The following is a 23,093-nucleotide window of genomic DNA, read 5'->3' as shown; positions in this document are numbered from 1 at the left end:
GCACCCCCCACCCCACCAACCCCTTAAATTTTCACAGAAAAAACATAGTGGCTATTTTTTTTCCTCCAACTGGGGGAAACAGCGATGACCCAGAAAGACTCAAGTGTTTCACCTACAGTATATCTCTCGTTTACCTGTATGTTTCTTCACATCTTAAATAGTGTGTGAAATGTTTATATGTAACCTAAACTGTCAGATTCAAGATAGCTGAGATTGTGAATGTTAACAGGTGTAAAATTATTCCATCTTGTTTTGCTAGTTTGGCTGATCATCTGTCGGCGCACACCCCACAAGCAGCATAAACACCATTTCCTCGAGTCCATTTAGTGTTCATCGCTCTTTCATTTTCTTAAGTTGTACAGAATCAGTTCTACACTTGTACACCTTTTCTTTCCATTTCCGGACATCCATGCTGTCTTTGTTGCAAACTCTGTTTTAATTTTCTAATCTGCTGGCTGATTAGTTCGGTCTTTTGTTCTCGGAGCATATTGCCACTGTACTGCCTTTCACACGACTGAGTGTGTAATAATTTTAATTCTGCTCCCGCAAACTGCTTTGTGATTTTACGTCCTTTGTGCTTTTTGAAAAACAGCCCCAAATAGTTTAATGCCGAAATTATGCCTTTCCTTTAATAATTGCTACATGATTTATTTTATGGAAGTAATTGAACACCAGTTGCCTAGTATGGATGCCGCATTCCTAAGAAAATATGAAGAAAACCTGCTGATATATGCTAGATCAATATGACCAGGTGTTGTAGACTATTTCAATGAGAGATTCCCAGTAAATGAAAGTGTCTTTACTCATGTACTTAGTACAATCCTTTGTCCTTCCTTCATCTGTCACTTTATATTCCACAACATTTCAGATGGAAATATAGTACTTTCTACTGTAAATTTTAAATGCACAAAATATGATAGATTAAACTATCCAGCAATATTAAGAGGCTCCATCTCAACAATGACAACATTAAAGTATGGTTTACAAGGTAATGCATCAATAATAATGATGCAATAATATATTGATATTATTACACTGACAGGGGCCTTTTGATATATTAAACAGTCTAAAATTTGTTGCTAATATTTCTGTAATGAGATGACTGTGTATGAATATGAACCGCACTGTATTTCTTTTTTCTTTTGGCTTTCGAATCAGAGGGGACAAAAATACTGAAATTCAGCTCCTTGCCCACATCCTGAATCACATAATTCTCTGCTATTCTTGCCCTAAATGTTCATATTAATAAGAAGCTTCCAACCTTGCTGATGAGTTTCCAGCACGCTGAATAAAAGTCACTCTCAGTAATGCACTGTTCTATAGCGAGGACCCTTAACCGGCACACTGCAGGGAGAGGGAGTGCTCGGAGTGGCAGGCAAAGAGAACTGTCAACCTGTCACATTTCTCCCTCCTCTTCCCCCTGATAAATTAAAGTTACACAGTGTGCGTGTTGTAGCAGCGGAAGGCTGTGCAGAAAAGCCTGGCTCCTCAGGTCTCAGGAGATAGCTGGCAACTAGGTCAGACTGATAATGTAATCCGCTGACTGGATCCTCAGCCCACTACATCCAGAGAGAAAAGCATGACAGGAAAAAAAAAATGGAAATGTAGGAGGAAAATAGGAACTTTTATGTGTTGTTGCATTTACTTAGCTTGCATGCTCTCGTTAATGAAGTTTATGAAGGAGCAAGACCCGTGCAGTCTGTTGTGAGGGAATGCAACGTATACAGTGTGTGTGTGTGTGTGTGTGTGTGTGTGTGTGTGTGTGAGACTGACTGACTGACTGACTGACTGCACACGTGTGATAATTCAAAAAGTGTAATCCATGTAAATATACCTCACACTCTTCACATGGGAATCTTATTTACACAGATTCCTTTTTATGCGTTATCTTTGCACTGCACTGCACATCCACAACAAAACAGTATCATGCGAGTCCGCGGGGAGAGAGAGTGACAAGAATAAGTTCCTGCATCAGCAAGGTGCATTTTCATTCCCATGCAGTATTCCAGAGAGGCTCTGTGGGCCCACTGTGACAACTCTGCCTCCCTGCAGGTGTGGAAATGAAACCGGGCCTATAAATAGCCCAGGCAGCTGGGAGTAGAGCACTGTAGAGGAGAAGGGTGGGGGGGTGGGGAGGGGAGTGGATTAGAGGTCCAGCTGGGGATGCAGGTGTGTAGAGGCTGACCAACAGAATACCATTGCTGTCTCACCCAGGGGGGCTGGAGGGAGGAGAGGCTGTGAAGCTGCAACTCGATCCAGTTTGAGAGAACTACAATATATTATTAAGTTAAATCCATATACTGTTTGTGTGATCATAGTGAAGTACCATGGAAAACTAGGAGTAGCAGTAAAATAGCCCCCAGTGTTGCCATGTTTGAATAGTCTAGTTTCTTTATTGTCACCTCAATATGCTAAATAGGTAAATTAGGGCTTCGCAATTACTATTAGGTATCTGTAATCTAAAAGTTCACAACTATGGCTTATTTGTTTGTTTGTACTGTACTGTAATATTTTAAAGTTTAATGTGCTTCGAATGTCAGGAAATGAAAATTAAGATTTAGGAACAGGCGGCTTCAAGTTTTTTTATACAAATAGTAAAAAAAAAGTTTGTTCTGGATCGATTGTCAGAAACATGTAACAAACCACATTTACATTTGCTTTTATTCTAAGCAACTTATCAATCAATCAGACATTATTTGTATAGCGCTTCTCATCCAAATAATGTAATACAAAGTGCTTTACAGAATAAAGCAATACAAGTGAGGGACGTCCTCAGCTAAACAGCTGACACCAAAGTGATTTGAACACGCAACCTTCTGATCTGGAGTCAGACGCACTATACGCCACGAGGTCTGTGCAAACTGATTTTTTTTTTTTTTAATAATATTTCATATTTCATATATATGTTTATATAAATATATGTTATATATATATATTATATTGTGTGTATGTATATATATGTATACACAAAAATCAAAAGGTTTTGTGTTCAAATCACGTCAAGGTCATCTGTGTATCTGTGTATGCACATGTATACAATATATAAATGCCATACAAAAACACACAACTCACACGCACAGACACACACATATATAGGTGTCTATGTAGATTTTCTTTTAGTTAGTAATTTTTATAAGATGTGACTCTTAGTTAGAGAAGTACCTGGTCTGCTCAGTGTTACAAAAAACAACAACAACCTGAATGTCTGAACAGGAAATTTTTCTTGTTTTTGTATCAAAATCATTGTTTTTTTTTTTTATTTCAATTTCTAAAAGAGATGATGACATTCAAGTAGAGATGTTCTAGTTAATGAGATATCTTGGAGTTTGTACTACTCAACAAAAGTAGAAATTACATTAAATTCTTTTTCACATTCCGTCACTTAAGAAAATTAATGTGAACAAATGGGATATATTTCAAAAATGAAATAATGTGGGACATTCAGTGGCCTAATGAGAAGGGTGCATACCCCATGTCCATGGTTTGATTCCCAGCTGTGGGCATTCGTTGCATGTCATCCCCCTCTAATTGTAACTCTTGTGTCTTGTCTCTGCAGACTGTCAAATAAAGGAAAAGGCCAAAAAAAGAAAAAGAATTGTGGCATTTGATTATTTTTGACATAGCGGTGCAGTCTTTAGTTCCTTGTTTCGCTCTCGGCACCAGTTTGGTGAACTGGTTGAAATGAGCTGAATGGGATCCTGATAAAACGTTTGACGCTGTTTCCATGGTTACAGCTGACTGACTGTTGGATGTTCAGCTGCAGACTGTGGCTCTAACTGTACCAGTCCTTCTCCTTCTTTTCAGTGTCTCAGTGCCATCTGCACAGGTTCAACCCCTGAAGGCAACATTTTGAGTTTCAGCTTGTGGAACAAATTCGGTGAAAATATTCAGCGTTGTATTCAAATCGGTGTGCAGTGATATGGAAAATATGGGTTATTGTGACAACACTTGGTCTAGATTTAGTAAGAGCAAAACAGCTGTATAAACATATATAGACCAGTACATTTAAGGTGATTTCAATTGCGATTTGATTTAATTTGAGGTTTTACATTTCATTAACTTTTTTTATTCATTTATTTTTATATTAAAAAAAACAAACAAAGAACATTTCACTATTTTGACAGAGCTGACCACAGCTGAAGTGCAAGTGCTGTGTGTCCTTTGGTAGAGATGAGTACAGGCCCTCATGTTGGATCAACAAAATGTCAACAAGCTGCAGAAGAGCAGAGAGTGTGGAACTATCACAAGATTTAAAAAAAAAACACACTGCACAGCTGCATTTCTCATGTACAATATGTCATTAAAGACAGCCAGAGTTCAGTGTTGTTAGAGTTTGGGCTGTTTCAGCAGATTTAGTTGTTTTTCATAGTTTACACTCAAACATTTGGCGTGATGACTACATTTGTAGTGTTCTTTGGCAGATGACAGCTCCCTTATCGGCCTCTCAGACTGACACAGTGACCCAGGTTAAACCCACACTGGTTTTCGATCTGAATGGGTCAGCATGTGCTTTTGGGAGGTAAAGTCAATAAAACTACAGCTGCACACTCAAGTGTTTTGTGAACAGTGAAGACAATGTAGCAGCAGCATGAAAAAACTGGGTCAACATGCATTTAGCCGACCCATGTCATACATGTGTCTCTCATTTGAAATGGATATTAGTGTTTCTGGCATGTGCTGCTGATGCCACAGGGCTGTCTGCATTTTATATTGGTTGCTCCTTTTACAGAGAGCAGTATTGTCTTTATTTTTTAAAATCAAACCTCAGCTTTTAGGGCAGAAAATGTTGCTTTCATTCCCAATGGATGACTTGATATGCTTTTCATGTAAATGACGTCTAGCACTTGCACGCTGGTGTTTGCATTAATGCATTAATTCCTCAGTGCTGTATGCTTTTTGTAGCCGGAGGAAAAATGACACATTTTCTTCAAAAACACACTCCCCCGCTTACAGTCCCACTCCATGCATACACACACACACACACACACACACACACACACACACACACACACACACACACACATTTCGGTGCTGATTGACAGCAGGAGCTCCCTCTGACCCAGTATTCTGCTACAGTGGGACGATCCCACAGGCTTGTGATTAATGACTAGGCTTTATCCACTAGTGGTGTGGTAGGCCTGCCAGCCAGGCCACTTAGACTGCCTGGACCACTACCTCTGCTGTAAACACACACACTCTCTCTCTGCCTATGTGTTTCTCTAGCTCGCTCGCTCTCTGCCTACAGGCATTGCATCGTCATATTCATCGTTAACAGCTCCAAACCTCTGTCCCGAGTTGACCCCCCTCTAACACATCCACACACCAACACACACATGTATTCTCATAGCATCACCATGAACATTATTTTGCTCTTTGCCCTCAATGAATAAGAAGCTGCAGTTTTTCATAGCAAACATTAGTCAAATTTTATTTGCATCATTTCTGCATTGGGACAGCTCTGGTGGTGTCGGGTGGAGCATCATGCATAATCCAACCTTTGTTTGTAGTTTACATGCTCCGTTTTGTTTATGCTAAATTCCGGACACTATTTTTTTTTTTCCAAAACAAACCATCGCTTACCGGATAGTCCAAGCAGGTTACAGGAAGATGTTAACAGAGATGTTCGAAAAAGAAATATGTCTTTATGAAATGGAGCTGGTCTCACAAATGGACAGTGATCCCTCACATTGTTTTTCTCTCCTGACAGCTAGGGGCAGACTAAGCATCACTAGTCTTTTGAACACCAGGCCTGGCAAAACAGTAAACCTCACAGGGATTTCCGTAGTTGTGACAGCGTCCAAACAAAAGTGCACACACAGCAAAACAAAGCCGGTTTGACTTATTCTGCCTTGATGGGAAGCTCCCTGATGAATGCAGGGAGAGACCATATTTCCTACTGGAGCAAATCTCTCAAGTGTTACAATATTAATGGCACCTGGAAGCCTATCAAACATTCGGATGGCACCGGTCCACCTTCCAGATTCTACACTGCAACTTTCATGCTGAAGTTAGAGGCACTTTTGACTTGTGTTTTGATGACCAAAAGCATGACTATTGAATCACTTGTTAAAAACTGTGTGCAAATGTGAGGATTTGTTGCCTTTTTGCTTTGTATCATTATAGACTGAATATCTTTGGGTTTTGGTCTGTTGGTTGAACAGACATGCTTGGCTCTGGGAGATTGCGGTGGCCCTTTTTTTTTTTATTAAGCTCTAAGCTAGAGCTGAAATTATTAGTCAATTAATTTTTCAGTTGATATAATGAAAATTAATCATAGTTTTAGTCATTTTTCAAGAGAAAAAGTGCCCAACTGGTTCCAGTTTCTCAGATGTGAGGATTTGATACTTTTCCATATCAAATATACTATATACAATACATACAGCACATACAAGACCTTGGACTCTTAAAAAAATTATAATGAGCATTTTCTTTTTTCTGATGTTTTATAGACAAAACAATTAATGGATTGTCAGAATAATCTGCATTTCGATTGATAATAGAAATATTTGAGGGTTGCAGGCCTGATTTAATCAAAAGTGGTCAAAGTAGTCAGCAGCCTGCTTATGTCCGACCACATTGACAGTGCTCTGATAGTTTAAGCTTGGCCGTGGTTTGTCATGAGACAACACAAGTGTCCTCTCTATTCTGGTGGAAGTGTGACCTGAACTTAAGGGCATGGACATGAGATAAATCTAAGTCTCAGTACAACAACTTAGACATAAGATAAGATTAAAAGGCTGATGATTTAACCTATAAAATCTTTGCGTTACACTTCAAAAATGGGTAAAGCTGAAAGCATTATAATACAGGAATATCATAGCTCATCCAACCAACGCCTGAGCAGTTGAGAAAACCACAAGATTAGCATTTACCACAGCTGACATTACCTGTCAATTCATATTGTTCATCTGGATCCACATATGTAGGATATTTACTGTCTGACGCAACACTTTCTTAACCTGTGATGCATAGACGCTGTATATATGGAGATGCTCAGTTTGCATTGTGTCTAAATATAGAAAAGACAATAGGATCATATTTATTTACAGAAGAGGGACTGGCATATGGCTAACATTATTATCATGCCATTCAAAGTGACCACTTGTGCTTTATGGAGAGGAGCATTGTCATCATGGAAGATATTGGTCCCAGTGGAGATGACATGCATCATGGGATAATCTAAGTAACCACTCTGAATCTTTTTTTTTTTTTTTTTTTTTTTTTTTTTATAGTAGAGGGTAGTACAGACTGAACCACGTGACTCTGAATGGTCTCTTTACAGAATAATAATAATGTACCAGCAGCATCTGTGTGTGTTTCTGCTCTCTGTGTTTTACCCTCTAAAGAGTGTGTGTAGTTTTGATCTTCCAGAGAGGCACACTGCAAGCCAGCTTTTCTTTCTAGCAACGTTGTGTAAAACGCATGTTCACATGTTGTCGAGTGAAGCCGAGCACAGCGAAGCAGAACCACAAGCACTATTGTCTATGAGTGGCCATATGGTGGGTGTCCTTGCATGGTAGCTTAAGGGACCCTTTCTCCCTGAGATGAAACAATTTTGTTCAGAAATGAACCTCCTCTCTCAGGCCTCTGTGTTCATCAGACCCTGCCCCATCACCCACCTCTGAGATCACACAGTGTATCACACCTCCCAACAGACCGCCTGGAGCAGGGACGGCAACCTGGACAACCAGGTAGACCTAAACAAGCGCGGTCACGTGGTCCCTGTGCCTCCCCCCTTGTCAAAAAACCCACCCCTACTTCCAGTCTATCCCTGCTCCGTGCCTCCAGATGTGGCTTAATTTACTGCGACTCTGCTAATTGCTGTAATTAAGGATTAATTACTGTTAATTACCTTCGCATAAACTCATCACCAGTCAAAGAGCGGAGCCTTATGAAATGTGCCATGCACAGGAATACACACCACGGGGACTTGAGGAGGATTGTGTTAACGGACCTCTTGTTTCATGTCTTGTCCTGGTGCGTAGGGAGGGCTTGTAGGGTAACAGTTAGGGCAGGACGCTCACTGTCACGGACCATCTCCTCCTGACTCCGAAGGCTTCACACGTCACCTCCTCACCAACTGTTGCCCGGGACAGCATCACTACGCTCGCTGTCATTTGATTATTAGAGGCTGGCATTTATTTGTGGAAAAGTAGATGACAAATTTGATACGCTAAGGAAGTCTTGTTAAGATTATCTGCAATAATATCTGAGGGGTTTTTTTTCTATGGCAAATGACTAAACACTTCTACAACTAACCTCCAGAGCTTTGGACTGGGCATTGAATGTCCAGATTCTCATCTTGTTTACTTATTCTTTCATCAAATATTTCCTGATCTAAATCATAACTTTTAATAAAGATTCCTGTGTGAGGAGTGTGAGGTATATTGTCATGGATTACACTTTTTTACTAATCTAGTGTGTGCAGTCACACACACACACATACACACACCAGCTGGATAGGTTTGTACTCTGTTTTTTTTGGCCAAGATTGGCTACTGTTTGTCCAATTATTTGGCTATTTGCAAAAAATAAAACTAAGCTCTAAGTCTGGCAGTGCTCAAAAAGAATTTCATGTGACGGGTCTTACCGCCAAACAAAAGTGTTTCTATGGCTGAAATGGGTGTGAATTTTAGACAGTTGATTTTGGAAAGTTACAGGCCATTGGAGAGTTGAAAGGAGAGCTGAAACTCTCCAGTGTTCTGCTGAGGAATACTAGCCGCTTGAGATCCTGACTATGTAGCTGCAACATCCCAGATTCATATCCTGGGGACCTTCCTGTCACCTGTTCACTGTCAACTGCCCCAGCTTCATCTAAAAGTCTGTGTGATCGGTCATTTGTTTACTCTGTGTTTTCCCACGCGTGGTCCTCTCTCCATAGAGCTGTCTTTGTCTCTCGGGCTAGCGGGCCAACTGTGCGGCTCGCTGCTCCACAAGCTTGTGACTTCTCCTCAGTTATTCAGCCAACGTGGTTTCTGATGCAGCCTGGAGCTGTTGGAACTGCATGGGCTGAGCATGAGTTTGATTCAATCAAGAAGATATATATTTTAAGACACCTTAAGAAAGACTGACAGCCAGGGGGCTAATGTATTGTCTGTTTTGAATAATGAATTATTTTAATGAAGGCTTTTAAATGGGAGTGCTCTGCTTTGGTGGCAGGGCGGTGCTCTGAATGGTCTTCTCCTCTGGTGCTGGCTGCCTCATTATCAGGCCAGCCCCTCAGGCCTCAAACTGGCCTGCTTAAGCCTCAGATGATGACGATAATTACCGTTATTAGGAGTAGCTGCAGGGGGAACTTGTTCTGAAAAACACCAAGCTGAGTTCTTGCCTCGCTTGCCGCCGCCGCCACCACTGCCGCATGAGAAACTACCGATCGCCAGTGGAGAAAGCCAGAGAGGGAGAGAGACAGAGGGAGAGGAGGGAAAAAAATGATAAAAAAAAAGGAGGGGACGAGGGGAGCGGCCACCAAATCCGCCTAATGTGACGCCTGTCAGCTCGTCTCCCACCAGCTGTCACCTTCCAAATGCACTGGGGTTCATTTTTTTAATTGACACCTCGCTTTCCTATTCCATTTCTATTTTTCGCCTTTCATTCTTCCTCCATCACTCTCTTCCCTCCTTGCCTGTACCATCCACATCTCCTCGTCTCTGCCTGTCCCTCCAGTATTTCTTTGGTGTTTTTCCTTGTCCTTGGTATCCCCCATCCCCCCACCCAGTGTCAGATACGACACTCCTGCTCTGCCCCCTTTCTGCACATGATACTCGAGATGGCTGATAAAACATAAAGCTGTTTTAGAGGTACTTTATGACTATGCCCTTGTGTACTGAGGCTGTACAGCTTCCCATTATCTGGTGATGGAGAGAACATTTTGGGCCTGAGAAAGTTTCCCATGAGTTCATAGATAGACCACAAATTTAGCTCTCAGCTCACAGTACAGAACATTTTAAGACAATTTAAACTATACAATGTTGAGAATATAATAACAGATTTCGTGACACAGATTTCATAGTGAGCTATGATTAGAAATATCATAATAATTGTGCTTTCTTTATAAAAGCCCAGATTCAATTCAGTAGAAATGAGCAGGTATACAGTAAATTGGATATAATGCAACATAATAGTCATTCAGCGTTCTCAGTAATGATAATAGCGTTGTTTAGCACTGTCGTTTACCCCTACTGTGTGGGTCAGCATGAAATATGGCACAGTGCGGCATTATGATGATTGCTTCTTTGGTAGGGCTGAGTTTTGAATCTCAGTACTTTTTTGGTTTCAACCAAAATATGTCCCTAACACCATTTAAAATTGAAAACATCGGAAGCTGGAAGATTCATACTCCTCTTAAGAGCTCAAATAACTAGTTAATTGATTGTTATTTTTTAAAGCAAATGTGACCTTGCTCCAACTTCCCAACTGACTGCTTTTCATTGTCTTATGTGATAATAAATGGAATATTTTCAGGTTTGGGACTGGTATTTGCAAAAAAGACCAAAAAAAAACCAAACAAACTATACAATATAAGACAATCGGTTTAGGCTTTAGTTAAATGTGATATACATTTTCCACCATTTTCTTACAATTTATAGACTAAACAATTGACTGATTAATCAGGAAAGTAATTGAATGATTAATCAATATGGAAATAATCATTAAATGAGGCCTCATTCTTTTTGAACAGACAGTTTCTGGATTACATCTTGTACTAGAGAGTTATGTGACATGTTTTAATTTCGAAGCTCACTCCAACTCAGTGTGTGTTTACATACGCAAATTAAGAAATTGTTATATCCCAACTTGAGCCATTTTTAGGTTTAATTTTATTTAGATAAAGTTCTTGTTTGGCTGCTTGTGTCTGGAAAACATTTAAAGGGTAAACTCAACCAATTTAATACTTCGGTGTGTGTTCACAGATGTTGGGGAGTACTACTGCATGTGTGAAAAAAGTTGCATGAAGCCTAAAGGGAGCTGAGTAAAATCTGATAAATTGACTCAAGTGATGTCACTTATGTCAGTGGTGGTTGGTGCCGAAGACTACAAGTTTGAAAATGAAAAAAATAAATAAATGAGGGAGTGTGGAGTTTCAAAGAAGTGAATTTACCAGACCTCTGCAGAATCAATCCTCATCTCTGCTGCTGTGTTAGCTGCTACTGGCATAAAAACCTGCCTCTGACTGAACTGTCGCTGACCGAGTTGGGCTGTTGGTAATGTGGTTGAGTACTCCTTTAACAGCTTTTCATTATCTGGTGCTTGAGAGAATAATTTAGGCCTCCATGAGTTCATGGATTGACCACAAATTCAGCTTTCAGCTACAGTTAATTAAAAAAAAACAGTAAAGACCATTTTACTTTTTAAAATAACACAATATTTAGAATATAGCAATTATTTTGACAGTATAGACTTTATAGAGATCTCCAATTACAAATTTCATAATGATTGTATTCTCTTTATTGAAGCCCTGATTTAATTCAGTAGAAATGAGCACATATACAGTAAACTGGATATAACGCAACATAATATTCATTTAGTGCTCTCAGTAATGATGATAGCATTGCTTAGTACTGTAGTTTACCCCTACCGTCTGGGTCAGTGTGAAATATGGAACAGTGCTGCATCTTATGAAGACTGCTTTATTGGGCTTGTATCAAATGCAGATGAGAGCTGGATGCTGAACTCCTTGAAGGAGCGGGGAGGGGAGGATTTGTATTAGTGATACTTGTCATGTCTGCTGTAAATCACGCTGCTTTTTTCAGGTTCCTGGTTGTTGTTGTTTTGTCTCAGAATGCTGTGTGGCAGGGATGAATGGTGGTGATGTTACATTATCATGTGGCTGTCGCTTTCACTCCTGCTGACTGGTCTGTGACAGGCCCACACACACACACACACACACACACACCCACACACACACACACACACACACACACACACATAGATGTATACACACATCCATGGTTGTGTCAGGAGCAGGCCTGATTTATTAACTGCTGAAACCCTAGATGACGTGTGCCCACACAATCAATAGAGGGCACAACCACTGCCAGGCCCTCTCTGGGGTCATGTGATGTGGACAAGAGCAAGGCAAGAAAGGACACGTGCGTGCACGCACACACAAACACATATATATAGACCACAGTGCTGCGGAGTGTATTGCATTACTGTATTGATGGGAAATGGATCCAGTCCAGTGTTGGCTGCTAGCTGCCAGTCAGAGGCAAGAAGGGTAAACTTTCATCATGGCTGTCAGGGACATCGCTGCTGCCTTGTTTGACCGTAAATCTTCCTAATTGTGACAGAATACTTCAACATCATTAATTAAACATGTTTTCATTTAAAAGCACTCGCAGGGCGCCAGGCTGGGTGCTCAGGGTAGTCTGCCAATATGCATAGCTGTGTATTTTTCCTGTGTGTGTGCGCCTATATGAGTGCTTACATTTGTGCACAAAGTGCATGTTTGTGCTGTGTGTTTGTGTGTGCGCACCTTGATTCTCCCTGTACGAGTGGGTGGCTTAATCGTCGTGTTTATTTACACTGCAGTTGTCTGCAAACAGCAGGCAGTGTGGCGATGGGCATGAGCCAGCTCTTAAGGAAGTAAAACAGCAGAAATTAATTTTGTCAATAACCAAAACAAAGGCTTATTCTTAGAATCCCATTTATTATTCAGGAAACAGCTCAAGGATTGTTTATGATACGTATTCATTTTTTATGCCTTGCCTTTTTGGGTTTAGTGCCCCACATCTCAGGGAAGGAATTATACAAGAGTGTGCACAAAGGAAAGGAAAGAAGAAGAGAGGAGGAAGGAGGGAGGGAGGGAAGGAGGGAGGGAGGGAGGAAGCGACAGAGAGGGGAATTGTGTCCTCTCATTGTTCAATTAAGTCTGTCGGTAATGATCAAGATGAGATGATGGCCATCTTCCTTTTATAGATACTAATCTGTGACTGTCCATGGAATAAGAGAATCGCAGAGCAGTATGGACTCCATGCCTTTGTTGCAGCAATAGACTAGAAAGTGTGTATAAAAGGTTTTTGGTGTTATTGTACAATTGTTGGGAGCATGTGATGTATTGTAATAGAGGGCACTTCCCTCTGTCAGGTGATTATGTTAATGTATAGTCCATGGTTGCAGAGTTCACAACGACTGGCATTGAGGTCTAATCAATTTCATTGCTATTACTGAACAGAAATAAATAAAGCTGATGGCTGTGGTTAGGGTAATTATGCCACAGCACAGTGAATTTGTTTGATTTTCCTTATTAATTGTATTTATTTAATCCATTTCATGCTTTTAGTTGTGCACTCGGGGACTTGGAGGGAATGAATAAATCACTCTTAGGCTCATTAGATTCCCCCTCTGGTTGGGATGTGCCACTATTTTGTCAGTATCAAATTGGTGAGTGTTATAATTTCCCGCTGGTGTGATTCACATGACAAATATCCACATATTCATCTACCTGCACATGTGCACATGCGCCCACACACACATACACACACACACACACACACACATGCACATGCATCTGCTCCCCATCTGAACTCCTGACCTTTTCCAGCCGTCTGATAGCCATTGACATTTGCCTCTTGAGCTGAGCTTGCTCACGTGTTGGAGCTGATGGGAATGGATGATGTTATTGCAGGAGGAGAAAAAGAGAGGAAAGGAAAAGGGATGGGGTGGGGGGTTGGGGGTGGTGGGGTTGAAAAGAGGAGGACTAGGGTAGACAAGCTCCCCACGCTGCCCCAGGAATCCATCTGGACCCCCTGCTCACCAGAAAGGTCACAGGGCGACTCAACCTTACATCCTCATTACAAAAGAGCCGTCGCCGTGACCGGAGACTGTGGGGCTGCAATATGGCTTTACTGCTCTGTCACACAACCTGTCATTTACCCTCACTGTCTACAGTCATCATGAAAGAGACACACACAGTATGCACTATTGGATTGTCCCCCCCTGAAACATTTTGATAGACACGTAGATTAAAACGTGTATGAAAAATGTGGTGGCAGTGTGAGCTTTGTCTTTGTCCTTGAAGACAGTGGATGGAATGGAGGGCTGCACCTGGTCGGCTGTTTTCAGCACCTCTGAGAAAAGCAGGACGCTCTGCTGCTTTACCGAGGGAGCCTTCTGGTGGCAGAAAGAGGCAGGGCAGTACAGCTGATCCTAGATAAAAAATCATGGTGAAACATCCGTATGTTTTATACACTAGAATATAGTTTAAAAAATAGTATTATTGAAAGTGTCAACAGTGTATAGTTTTGGCATGAACGCATTTGTGTGTGAACGTGTGCACGGATGAGTCTGGTTTTGTGTGTACTTTGTTTGTGCATGTCCATCTCAGCAGGCCTGTCTGTGTTATGTTTACACTCCACTCTTTACACCATGGGAGCAGATCCCATGTAGGTGTGTGAAGACTCAGTGTAGGTTCAAATCCCCAAACAAGCGTTCAAACACACCTTACTATCAGTTGTAAAAACATCCTTAGTCCTGTTAAATGTAAGATTACAACACTGTGAATGCTGCCCTGGGACCACAGGTGTGGCAGCAGAACGCTGATTCAGTTGTTATTTGTAAGATATGTGGAGAGACGATCCAAAATCCTGCACATCCAGCCTGATGCTGAGATGAGAAAAAAATATTAATGCTCAGTGTTTTACTAATGTCATGAGTGTTAAAATACATAATCCAAATGATTAAAAATCCAATGACAGTGAATTCAGAACCTTTTAAGCTTTTCTATTCTTTGCTATTTTTATATAAGTAGTCATCAGATTTCCAATTTGTGCTTCTTCATGTAGCGGAACTGTTTGATTTAGTTCAAATTCTTTAATCTCCATGACTCATTCATTTGAGACAACGTATCTTTGCATTAACATACTGTGTTACACTTTGCATCATTAGTTTGGTTTGCTTTGTAGACAACATCTGACAAGATAATAAAGCCATCAGCCAGAAACTAAACATAGTCTGAGCATAAGGGAAGCAATGAAAGATGAACTGTGGTGGAAGGCTGTGTTCATTTTTTTCACATGAAATGATAGTCAAAATCGATGAAATGATAGTTTTATGGTCCTACGTAGCTGCCAGCCTCTGTGAGGCTGCAGGTTTTTATGGCGCAGGCTTGAACTATTAAAGCAACGGCCATATTTCAGGCTGGAGCGGAAGAAATAGTTAAGAATCTCTTTCAGCCATTGTTAAATTGCTCTGCCTTGTTATTCAGTCACTTTGTTCACCTTAAAAGTGAATCATTAAGGACACATATTAGACTGTTGAGTACCATTATATTGATGTCCTTCTCCTCCTCTCCTCCACAGTGCTCAGTATCCGCGGCGCCCAGGAGGAGGAGCCTCCGGATCCCCAGCTGATGCGACTGGACAACATGCTGCTGGCGGAGGGTGTGGCCGGGCCGGAAAAAGGTGGCGGGTCGGCAGCTGCAGCAGCTGCCGCAGCGGCCACTGGTGGTGTTGGTGCCGACAACTCAGCAGAACACTCCGACTACCGGGCCAAGCTGTCTCAAATCCGACAAATTTACCATACGGAGCTGGAGAAGTATGAACAGGTGGGAATATTGTTTTTGTAACATTGGCTCTGCACCAGCTTTTCCTCAGCTTTAGTATATCATAGCTGATTATTCAGCTCAGTCCCTACTCTTGTAACAGATATTTATTCTGTCATTTTATTGGAAATATATTTTATCAGTGAATGCAAAAATGCATTGGTAGAATTACAGCCCGCCACACATTTTGGCCATCAAGGTGATAAAACAACCAGGGGGCATTTTTATCACTTGGAAAACATCCCTACTAAAAATGGTCCCCACTATTGGAAGCACCTGCCCTGTTATCATACCCAAAAGCGAGATAGTGTGTGGATCAAATATTTGAGTATTTTATGTTCCCTTAACAGTCCACACTCGAGGGAATCATCTGTAGCACTGCACCTCAGTGTGTTGACCCCCCCCCCCTTCATTACAGAACTTTAGGGCATTTTATACCTTTATTAGAAAGATACAGAAGAGAAATTATGCTAGAGAAAGACGGAGAGAGACATGCAATAAAAGTCTCAGGCTAGACGTGAACAGGGGACATCGCAGTTTGCCTCTAGGCCACCAAGCCCCAGAAATGTTCTATTTATTTTCTCTTTCACTACAGAAAGTTCATATCAGTGTTCTCTCTGCTCTGCAGCCTCCCACTAATGGAGCCTGGTCAGGTGCCAAATCTAGCCAATTGTGTAACTTGTTTATTTATTGTAGTGGTCAATGCAGCTGAAAACATTGATCATTATCTTGACTGATGGTGAACATGGGCAGAGGCAAAAGTTTCAATGGGTATAAGTGATTTATGTTTTAGGATTATATTTCACATAAACAAACGTGTGACTTGGTTGCTGAATTATCTTTTAGTGTTTTTGATGAGGACTCCATAGTTTATACTACACTGTAGATTTGAAGATTCACTTGTAGGGATAGTGTTCAATAGCTGACCCCAACCTCTCCCTATTTTTTTCCATTGAATACCAAAAAGAAAACAAATAAATAAAGTAAAAATAATGAAGTGAATAATTTGAGACATGGCTTTCTGTACAGACTTTATATTTTTCCTTCAATAGTTTCCTTCTATGGTGAAAAACAGCTGAATTGAATTAAAGACTTTGGATTGCCCATCCTAGAGAGTGAAAATTGTGTTTCACACCATAACCACCTGGCATTGTGTCCAGGACTTTTTTTTTTTATTCCTTTGGCCAATTCATGCTGAGATAAGCTCCATTTGTGAGTGAACCTTAAATAGGAATAAGCTGGTCTAAGGGATGAATGAGACATTTTTTAACTAAGTGTAATGCTCTTGAAATCAGCTCTCACAGGTCAACCCATGACGAGCCAAGCTTTCAGAGATGTTGCCTTCAGCAGGCAAGCAGCCATTATATCAGTCACACACCAGCTCTTATCCAAAGACTGTAACTTCTTGTCATTCCCTCGGAAGTGAAAACGTTCTGGGTTTGTCATCTTCTCCGAGGAAGGCTAGTCATCACTAACTGTCACAGTCAATATACACCTGAGCATTTTTGTGTCACCACGCTACGTACACCTCGCGCGTGTATGAGTGAGTAGTGTCTGGCGTGTGTGTGCAAGCAGAACGGCTGCTCCGTGCATCACTTTGACTGACATAACCCTGGTGTTGACAAGCAACAGACACCTTGACTCTGAATGCAGTCATATCCAGTGACTGATTCAGACAGAGAGAGAACGAGGTAGACTGAAAGATGGAGTGAAAAGAGAGGGAGACAGTTTAAACCTCTTGAACGTGAACGGGACTGAAAGCCTGCTGTCATTTTAAATTTCTCCTCACTTGTCACATTTTCTCTTCCATTGAAGAGAAGTCTTTTTAATATTCACAGCGCTGCGAGTCTCGCTGCCTCCACTGTATGACTATATTTGTTTGGCGTGAAACATCGCGCTGCGTCTGCTGCTTTAATCTAGACTGTTCTTATTACCTCTAACACTGCTGCTGTTATACTGTCAGCGCTGTTTCTACAAGGCCGAGGCCTACCAGCGAAGGTGCAGCCTCTCCAGAATCCAATTTCATCCTTTTGTTCTGTCTGAAGCTGTCGAGCCTCTGTGATAGTTATTCTTTTTATGAATCCTGTCTGTCTGTGCGTCCAGGCGTGCAATGAGTTCACCACCCATGTGATGAACCTGCTGAGGGAGCAGTCTCGAACACGACCCATCTCGCCCAAAGAGATCGAGCGCATGGTCAGCATCATCCACCGCAAGTTCAGCTCCATCCAGATGCAGCTGAAACAGAGCACCTGCGAGGCCGTCATGATCCTGCGCTCACGCTTCCTCGATGCCAGGTCTGTGTCTGTGTGTGTGTGTGTGTGTGTGTGTGTGTCCATGTGACTTGGTGCAACAAAACCAATCCCTCTGTTTTAATGTATTTTGCTCCAAAGTGTACTCTATTTTCATTAAAAGTTTTTCCTTATTTTCATTTTCATTGTCATCGGTCAGACGGATCCAATTGTGTCTTTATCTTTCAATTAGATTTTTTTAAATTTATTTTCTTTCTTTTTGTTTTTGTTCCTATTTCATTTTACCAGCTTTTAAGCACTGTTCAGTCAAACTAAGCCATCTTGGTTGAATGGAGGTGCAAGAGAGGAATTGATTGCATTTATTTGTTTATGAAGTATATTTACTAAGTATATTTTATGCTTTCTGTCCAGACGAAAGAGGAGGAACTTCAACAAACAGGCGACAGAGATCCTGAACGAGTACTTTTACTCCCACCTCAGTAACCCCTATCCCAGCGAGGAGGCCAAAGAAGAACTGGCCAAGAAATGCGGCATCACAGTGTCACAGGTAACCAGAATCAACAAAGGTCAAAAATAAGAAAAATAGATCGATTTAATTTGGAGTTGGTAATAGTATCTAAACATAAACAGAATATAAGCTCGGTTTTACAAATAACGCCAATCCTAACACTTGTTAGTCAGTTGATACCAACTATTATTAACAATGAACAAGCTAATGCTATGCACACAGCTAACTTAATTAGATAATGATACCAAACCTTGTTATATGCTTGACAGATATTTTTGTATTTATGCAATACAAGTTAGTTTTCAGAGCCTCGTCTATTATTTTCTAAAACATCTGAATCTCTGAATAACCTTTAAATTATCACGGATGCTTATTTTTGTAAGTTTGATTATGGGTTCATTCCAAGCAGCAACTCACATAAAATCTTACCATATGTGTGCGATAATTGTCATCCTGACGGAGATGAATATAAATTCTACTCATAAAAATGACTGGAGAGGTTATCTGTATAAGATTAAATAACCAGAGAGGAAATAAATAAAAACATGTGGAGCACAATGAGCACATATTAGAGTGATCTCCATTGTATTTTTGTGCTTCAGCAACAGGAATATTACACAACACATCCAATAAGGCATTTTTAAGGAGCCAAATTTGCATAGCACACACTAAAAACTACGAATAATTAGCCATGTGCAGAAGGTGTGTATGCAGCCTGCAATGATTCAAGGTTTTCTAGGCACATACTGTATCTGTGTGGAAGTACAAATATGTCACAGCAGTCACAAAAGCTGGTGCTAAAAGGTGGTGTGCTGATTGAATCACAATCCAGGTATAGGCTGGGTGTTGATATTTAACACTCCACGAAAAGGTGCTATCAAAATGTATTTGTACAGTTTGTCTTTTGTTGCCTTCCTTGCATAGATAATCAGCTTTAATAAATTATAATTCAGCTAGTTTATCTTGTCACCGATTGTTGTGTCAGGTATCAAACTGGTTTGGGAACAAGAGAATCCGATACAAGAAAAACATCGGCAAGTTTCAAGAAGAGGCCAACATGTACGCAGCAAGGACTGCGGTCAATGCAACCAGCGTGTCTGCCCACGGCAGTCAGGCAAACTCCCCATCAACTCCCAACTCAGCAGGTGAGTTTCACACCCAGGTTAAAAATTGTTCAGGTGCTTCACTTCAAGCTCTATATGGATAGAAGAATCAGTAAAGAATTGTATGATGCCAGGAAGCACAACATAGAGATGCTCTCATACCTGAGTTGCAACTCAAGAATTCAGTCTCTGGTGCTGTTTCATTTAGACTAACAGAAATCCCTCCTTCTCCTTAACTAACCCAGTTATATGGTACAGCTTTCTTGCTTCTTCTTGTTCCGTTTTTTCTCTTTCTTCTCTGCCTTTGCTGTCAGTCTCTCTCACTCATTTTCTTTCTCTTCTCTCTTTCTCTCTCTCTCTCTCTCTCCCTTTCTCCCTCTCTCTGTTATTGACCTCTTGGTCTTGTGGACGTTAATTTTTCCTGCCTCTTGTCCGGTTGACCTCGTGCATGCCATTAAGCTGCTCAGAGGGCAAGCGGAGTCTTTTGTCATATAGAGACTTCGCAACTGTATTGGATTAGGACCGGGTGTTGAAATCAAGTTACGCGATGGTCTCTTTACATCTGGGGAGCTGGGGTCCATTAAAGGACGAAGACAATTCTTTGGGTCTTCCTGCAGATCAATTATTACTTCCTTAATGAAACACTAGCAGCACGGACATTTAACAACAATATAATCCATAAACCCTGTTTTAAGTGGACTTAAACAGTTTTATGATGATTTTCTGTCTTATGGTTCTTGTTGGTGGATTTTTCCTTTTTAGATTATGGTTCAGTGATATTTAAATGTGTGCCTACAGCATCTGTAGCATGCAGGTTTTTCATGTTGCCCGCCGCCCTCCCAAACTAACTCACTTAATGCACTTTTGCTAATGCATGATCATTTTAACTCCTTTTCTGTCCCTATCTTCTTCCCTGTTACTTTTTTCTCTCTCTCTTCTCTTTCTCCTTTTCTCTTGCTCTCTTTCTTCTTCTCTGCCTCTGTGTATTCTCAGGTTCTGCTGGCTCTTTTAACATGTCAAACTCCGGAGACTTGTTCATGAGTGTGCAGTCCCTCAATGGGGACTCGTACCAAGGGGGGCAGGTTGGGGCCAACATACAATCCCAGGTAGGCGCCTCTCTAAGTTTAGTGTCTGACATGACTAAAATTTGCACAAACTCTTGAGCTCACTCATACTTTTGTTCGACCACTGACCACTCTGTGAATGCAGATGCACACAATTACTTGCCCTACACAGTGAAACAGAGGTTACACTTAGCCTGAAGCTTTACATTAATGTAGAAGCCATTGTCAACCCACAGTTGAGTAGACGACTGCAGACAGTTTTGGAAACGGTGCAACACTCATCAGCGCTCCTGACAAGAGTTCACATAGCCACTGGTGCACTGTAGCTCCCTGACCTTGCCCCAGTGGACAGTGATGACCAACGTAGTGTTTCTGAGTGTTATAACTCTCGCCATAGATTAAGGAATCACCACCCGCAGTTATATTTTCATTTAGTTTCAGAGCTTTCGGCATCATTTCTTTATCCTTCCATCCCCGCTTTTCTATTCACATCAGCTCCCCAAATGCTTTAGGTTGTTAATGAATATGCAAATGAGATGACCATTATAGGAGGTAAAGAGGTCTTCGGGGTTGGCCTTAAATTATTGAAACTCATGTTCCTTTAAAAGGGTTATTTTTCTGATCATGTCAGAATGGCTTCACTCCCAGAGGTGCACAATTAAAAGAAGGCAAAAAAAAAGAAAAGAGAAAGTACAACTTTGACTAAAATTGGCCCTCTTGAATAGAGTAGTCTGATTTGTTGTGTAATCCACATGGCAGGCGTGTTTTCACCTGGCTTGGCTGCTCTGCCAAAAGCTACAAAGCAGCTTCCAATGAATCTATGAAGAACACGGAAAAGGCTGTATTCCAGTAATAACTTTTATTACCAAATAATGTAAGATGTGACCTCAGTTACACCAGATTTTTATTGGCAGCCTTGTCAGGTAAATGTTTTTGGATGTGAAACTTCATCAGAGCGTTTGCTCCACTGTCATATTGTCAGGAGTGCGCAGCTACATTTAGGACAATGAGCTGCAGAGCGTTGTGTTTAACGTCTGATTTTGATGTATTATTTCACTACAACTACAAATGCATTCATAATTAGTTCTTGTCCTTTTTCTTTTATTTTTGTCCTTTTGCGATGTCTGTTATCAAGCTTGTAGTAGCAGCCAAATCATTCTGATTCGCTGTTTGTAACCTTTTCTTGTTTATGGTACCCTTTTACTATCAGACTGACCTTTCCTTTGTGCATGGCTGTCTTTGTTATCCAGAGCTTTTGTCTGACCAGGCCTTTTGTCTGTGTGTCCCCGCTGTTCCAGGTGGATACCCTTCGCCATGTTATCAGCCAGACCGGAGGATACAGTGACAGCCTCGCAGCCAGCCAGATGTACAGTCCACAGGGCATCAACGTAAGACCTGTAAACAATCTCCTTCTGTCCTTCTCAACGTTTTCTTTGCTGTCTTACTTTGCAACGATTCCCCAGTTGCAGGATGTGTATAATATTGTTTCATTCTGTATGCATGCTGGGATGCCACTTAGCAGAGTTTGCCGGGGTTGGGCTGTTGTCCAGCCAGTTGCCCCCCCTGCTCCAGTCGTGCCCTAGGTGGCAGGCAATGAGGCAGCTACCGGGCTGAGTAGCTGGACACGCTCCTAGTCTGTCGGATGATATTAGCGTTAGCGAGGCACCTGCAGTCGACAGGAACAAGGACACAGGTGTCATCCTCCCTCCCAACGCTGCTCTCACATTGGCACCATAGGACAAGTCATACCTCTCGTCCCCTCCGAGACTGACTTCACAAAAAAAAAAGTTCCCAGTTGCTAATTCTTAAAATAACTCCTTAGCTAGCCTGTCAAAGGCTGGGCCAGTTTTCTAGGTCTCCTTGCTGGGCTGGGCCTGGGCAGGGTGGGACAGGCAACACTGGAGGCAGTGTGTTAGCATGTAGATCCATAGCGACAGGCTGCGCAGGGCTGAACAGAATCAATACGACAGTCACAGGGACAGAAAGAGCGGGGCTTTGGGCTAACAGTCCAAGCACATTGGTCAGATCATTCATCCACAGGAACAGCGACACTGACAGCCAAGCCTGCAACACCCCTTGTGCTAAAATAAGAACGGATGTATCAAGCCAGTTACAACATGCAACAGGCTCAACTGGAAATAGGTGTTCAATACACTGTGCTGGGGTGTTAGACAGTGGGACAAATGAAAGCAGACAAAATATTTTCATAAAATGTGCAAAAGCCGTGACTAAGTTCCAAACTAAGTGCTAGCAGGGATTTGGTCGTGGCTCTAAACCAAATGTATTGAATTATCAACATTATGAACCAATTACAAATCTCCAGTGCCAGTTTGCCTCTCATGTTATTAGCTTTACATGGGAGTCACAGAACTAAGCATCCAATTTTCCCCAAAAAATTAAAAACCCTGTGAGCTTTAAAAGACTCTTAGAACCATCTGAATGCACAATTCGAATTTGAAAACATCAACCAAAATTTAAAAATGTAAAACATGTATTATTACGTTTACTATGTTTATGTTTATAGTGATATACTACATGTTTACAATACGTAGTATTTTCATATAAACTAATATTTTGGTCACGTTAAAAAATAGTTTAATTTCCAGCTTCTTAAATTAGGAAATACAA

At 41.2% G+C, this 23,093-nt stretch overlaps 1 protein-coding gene across 4 annotated transcripts in view; it reads left to right on the top strand.

Annotated features, from left to right (window-relative positions):
• Nucleotides 1-23,093, top strand: part of LOC111653533 (pre-B-cell leukemia transcription factor 1-like) — a 48,111-nt gene that overhangs the window by 20,884 nt on the left and 4,134 nt on the right. Inside the window, exons 3-8 of one of the 4 annotated variants that reach the window (XM_087173441.1) lie at nt 15,300-15,544; nt 17,645-17,835; nt 18,202-18,337; nt 19,284-19,443; nt 20,395-20,507; nt 21,764-21,862. In XM_087173441.1, coding sequence (XP_087029567.1) covers nt 15,300-15,544; nt 17,645-17,835; nt 18,202-18,337; nt 19,284-19,443; nt 20,395-20,507; nt 21,764-21,862 — 944 coding nt within the window. The remainder of the gene's footprint in view (nt 1-15,299; nt 15,545-17,644; nt 17,836-18,201; nt 18,338-19,283; nt 19,444-20,394; nt 20,508-21,763; nt 21,863-23,093) is intronic. The other 3 variants (XM_023404136.2, XR_015437120.1, XM_023404137.2) reach the window with 3 other exon arrangements.

This window comes from Seriola lalandi, unplaced genomic scaffold (genome assembly GCF_002814215.2).
Source record: "Seriola lalandi dorsalis isolate HSWRI2012SDOR001 ecotype SW California unplaced genomic scaffold, Sedor1 jcf7180002054223, whole genome shotgun sequence".
NCBI lineage: Eukaryota > Metazoa > Chordata > Actinopteri > Carangiformes > Carangidae > Seriola > Seriola lalandi.
This window is presented reverse-complemented; position numbering and strand designations above follow the sequence as displayed.